This window comes from Sarcophilus harrisii, chromosome 6 (genome assembly GCF_902635505.1).
Source record: "Sarcophilus harrisii chromosome 6, mSarHar1.11, whole genome shotgun sequence".
Lineage (NCBI taxonomy): Eukaryota > Metazoa > Chordata > Mammalia > Dasyuromorphia > Dasyuridae > Sarcophilus > Sarcophilus harrisii.
Genome location: NC_045431.1, coordinates 243,044,952 through 243,049,558, shown reverse-complemented (window position 1 = coordinate 243,049,558; position 4,607 = coordinate 243,044,952). Strand labels below are relative to the sequence as shown.

General features: G+C 44.2%; 1 protein-coding gene across 1 annotated transcript; it reads right to left on the bottom strand.

The window, feature by feature from the left end:
• Positions 1 to 3,289: 3,289 nt before the first annotated feature.
• On the bottom strand, positions 3,290 to 4,117 carry LOC100913894 (actin, alpha skeletal muscle). Its single transcript, XM_031941351.1, has 2 exons — positions 3,938 to 4,117; positions 3,290 to 3,729 (listed from the first exon to the last, which is right to left on the bottom strand). Exons 1-2 carry the CDS (start codon positions 4,115 to 4,117, stop codon positions 3,586 to 3,588), a joined length of 324 nt encoding a protein of 107 aa, XP_031797211.1. The 3' UTR covers positions 3,290 to 3,585.
• Between the last annotated feature and the right edge of the window lie 490 nt (positions 4,118 to 4,607).

Sequence of the window (4,607 nt, the reverse complement as noted above, 5' to 3'; positions counted from 1 at the left end):
AGTTGAGATAAAAAAGGCAAGAGTAACAATGGTGTTTTCAGACAAAACAAAATAAAAAAAAAATAGACCTAATTAAAAGAGATTTAAGAAAACTACATCTTACTAAAAGGTGCCATAGATTTCTAAAAGGCACAATAGTGAGCATACATGAATGAAATGGCACACCATCCAAGTTTTTGAAGGAGAAGTTAAATTAGTTATAGGAGAAAATTGTATAATTATCACTCATGGGGAACTTCAGTTTGCCCCTCTCAGACCTAGATAAATCTAATCCTAAAATAAACAAGAAAAAAGGTAAGGAGATGAACAGAATTTAGAAAAAATAGCTATATGGAGAAAGTTGAATGAGTATAGAAAGTAGTTTACCAACTATGCATAAGACCTAAAAAATTGAGCTTAGGCATAAAAATCTCACATATATATAGAAATATGGATACAGAAAAGTAGAAATATTAAATGTTCTGTTTTTGGACCATAATGCAATGAAAATTACATTCAATTAAGAATCTCTGAAGTATAGATTAAAAATTAATTGGAAATGAGATCATCCTAAAAAATTGGTGGGTCAAAGAACAAATCATAAAAACAATTTCATTAAAGATATTGATAACAATAAGAAAATTTACCAAAATTTGTGGGATGCAGCCAAAGTACTATTTAAAGAAATTTTTTTTTCTCTTTTAAACTCTTAGATCAATAAAAGAAAAAAAGCAGATGAATGAATTGGGCATGAAACTAAAAAAAAAAAAAAGAAAAAGAAAAAAGAAAAAAACAACAAATTTAAAATTCTCAAAACAGCAAAATAGAAATCCTAACCTCAAAATAACAACTTCAAAGGATCTGGTTTTATAATGTTCTCTGTTCTAATGGCTCTCCTTGCTCTGACATTCCCTCTTCTCATGCTGTTCCCAGCTCTGCCATTGTAATATTGCCTTTGCTAAAGACCCTCCCAGTTCTCATATTCTGTGCCCTATGTGGCCCTTCTAGCTCTGTCACTGTTTTATAAAAATTATTTTTTTTAACAAAGTTTCATTCAGATGCCTCAAGTTTTTGTTCCACAGCTAGGTATAATGGGACCCCCAAACAGCAAAAAGTTCAATAAATCCAATGACCCAGCAATCTCAAGGGACAATGTGTATCAATCTCCCACCTGCCTCCACCTCACTGCTAACAAAATGAAGGTGAAGGAAGAATTTATGATCTCCTCTAATTACAATAAATCCAAGTTCAAGTGTCTTTTATGGGTTGTTTCCTTTCACTTTACTGTAAATCACAGGATCACAGGGAGCTGGAAGGAACCTGAGGCCAATCTTGTTCAACCCTTTCAACAAATCACTTAGCATGAAGTCTGGCTTAGTCCCACTTCCACGTCTTCTCATATTTCTCAAATTGTTATATCTGATATTTTTGTTCAAAGGTCCCAGTGCTGACACCCCATATTCTTTGGTCTTCATTCCCCTACAACACCTGGGTAACTGGAAAATTATCAGACTTTCAGTCAGAAGGACTCAAGTTATTCCTGGTTTTGCCATTAATCACTATCTGTCCCTTAGCAGTCCCTCTCTTTGGGCCTCAGTTTCCTTATTTGTAAAAACAGAATTGGCTTAGATATTCTATAAGATGCCTTCCTCTTCCGACATTATGTCTAACTCTAGAAAAAATCACAGACTTAGGTCTTCCCAGTTTGATCCTTGCATAAATGAAGGAAGAAGCATAAATCAGCTGTCTACATTTAAAGGCATAAACTTGAGATATTGTGACCATATTTGCCAGCATCTATTACATAACCCTACACTCCTATCCCCTGAGCAGAAACTCATCATGCCCAAAGGTCTCTCTTTGCTCCCTCTCCTCCCATCCCCAGGTAGCGTAATGCCAGACATGAGCAGGCAGTGATGGGGGCACCTGAGACAAAGTGGGTGGGTCTAGGGAGCCCTCCTAGAGCACAGAATGGAGAACACCTGAGCTTCTGGGCATGTTTTCCCATTAGCCCATCCAGACATGACATGGGTAGATGGGTACTTGCTGGATAATGGACACTGGGCGTGTAGCCCATCCGGACATGACGTGGGTATATGGATACTTATTGGATAATGGACACTAGGTGTGTTTTCCCATTAGCCCATCCAGATATGACGTGGGTATACGAATACTTTTTGGATAATGGACATTAGGTGTGTTTTCCCATTAGTCCATCCGGACATGACGTGGGTATATGGTTGCATACTGGATAATGGACACTAGATGTGTTTTCCCATTAGCCCATCCGGACATGACGTGGGTATACGAATACTTTTTGGATAATGGACATCAGGTGTGTTCCCATTAGCCCATCCGGACATGACGTGGGTATACGAATACTTTTTGGATAATGGACATTAGGTGTGTTTTCCCATTAGTCCATCCGGACATGACGTGGGTATATGGTTGCATACTGGATAATGGACACTAGATGTGTTTTCCCATTAGCCCAACCAGATATGACGTGGGTATACCAATACTTTTTGGATAATGGACATTAGGTGTGTTTTCCCATTAGCCCAACCAGATATGACGTGGGTATACCAATACTTTTTGGATAATGGACACTAGGTGTGTTTTCCCATTAGCCCAACCAGATATGACGTGGGTATACCAATACTTTTTGGATAATGGACATTAGGTGTGTTTTCCCATTAGCCCATCCGGACATGACATGGGTAGATGGGTACTTGCTGGATAATGGACACTGGGCGTGTAGCCCATCCGGACATGACGTGGGTATATGGATACTTATTGGATAATGGACACTAAATTGTGTTTTTCCATTAAGCCCATCCAGATATGACGTGGGTAACGAATACTTTTTGGATAATGGACATTAGGTGTGTTTTCCCATTAGTCCATCCGGACATGACGTGGGTATATGGTTGCATACTGGATAATGGACACTAGATGTGTTTTCCCATTAGCCCATCCGGACATGACGTGGGTATATGGATACTTATTGGATAATGGACACTAGGTGTGTTTTCCCATTAGCCCATCCAGATATGACGTGGGTATACGAATACTTTTTGGATAATGGACATTAGGTGTGTTTTCCCATTAGTCCATCCGGACATGACGTGGGTATATGGTTGCATACTGGATAATGGACACTAGATGTGTTTTCCCATTAGCCCAACCAGATATGACGTGGGTATACCAATACTTTTTGGATAATGGACATCAGGTGTGTTTTCCCATTAGCCCATCCGGACATGACATGGGTATACAGTTGCATATTGGATAATGGACACTGTTTTTCCTTTCCAACACTTTATTGTGATATTGAAAATAGGTTGTTTCCCTTTCCCAGAAAGACCACTTGCCTTTCCCCGCTCCCTTGCCAGAGTTATGGTGGAGACAGGTGCACGAGGGGAGGCCACTGGCGATGACACCGCCAAGAGCCAGAGGAAGGAGTCTCCCTTCCCCGTGGCCAGAGGCGGGGCAGCAGCTCAGGTGGAAAAGATGGCAGGTGCGTGCTTTGATAAGGCTGGACAGAGGCAATGGGAACAGGGAAGGGCCAGGACCCCGGCAAGATGAGGCTGCATGGCAGAGAGCTCAGAAGCATTTCCTGTGCACGATGGAGGGGCCGGCCTCGTCGTACTCCTGCTTGGTGATCCACATTTGCTGGAAGGTGGACAGGGAGGCCAGGATGGATCCCCCGATCCAGACGGAGTATTTCCTCTCAGGGGGAGCAATGATCTGAGGGAAAAGAAGAGATTGCGCGGGCTCAGCAAGCGCCTTCCTCGGGTCTGTGCGGGCCCGTGGAGGACGCAAGTGGGATGGGACCCCCGGATCCCTTGGAGGCTTCCCAAAGCAGCCCCCTCTTGGGGGCATCCCTGCCCTGCTTCTTGTCGGGCGCTCTCCTCCCCCCAACCTGCAGCCCCGCTCCCCGCCCCTCTCCCCCTACCTTGATCTTCATGGTGCTTGGGGCCAAGGCGGTGATCTCCTTCTGCATGCGGTCAGCGATCCCGGGGTACATGGTGGTGCCGCCGGACAGGACATTATTGGCGTAGAGGTCCTTGCGGATGTCAATGTCGCACTTCATGATGGAGTTGTAGGTGGTCTCATGGATCCCGGCGGACTCCATGCCTGGGAGAGGGGGACTGGAGGTCAGCCCTGGCCTGCTGACGCCTGCGCCCCTCTCGTGCTCCCTCCCATTCCCAGGAGAACGGGCCAAGGGCTCTTTCAGGCTTTTCTAGGGATCGAGGGCCTGTGAGAACACCAGCCGAAGCTGGGGCTGCCGGGGCTGCCGCCACCTGGGACGGCAGCAAGGACCCACATCTAGCGACTACGGCCTGTTCTCCGGACACCATGTATGAAGCAGCCACAGGAAACTCATGTACAACTAAAAAAAACACCCAGTAGAAGAAACCAGCAACATCACAAAAGTCCGAACTTAATTTCTAGTCACTTAGACTCCATCCCTCTGCCATGAGGTCGGACCACCATGTCCTCCTCAGCAACATCAGTCTCCCCCTACAAGAAAAGTCACTCCCAAGGAAGGAAGTAAGAAAGGAGAGATACAAAGAACCGGTCAATCAAGAATTTCTGTGGGTAATCCAAGACAAAAATGCTTC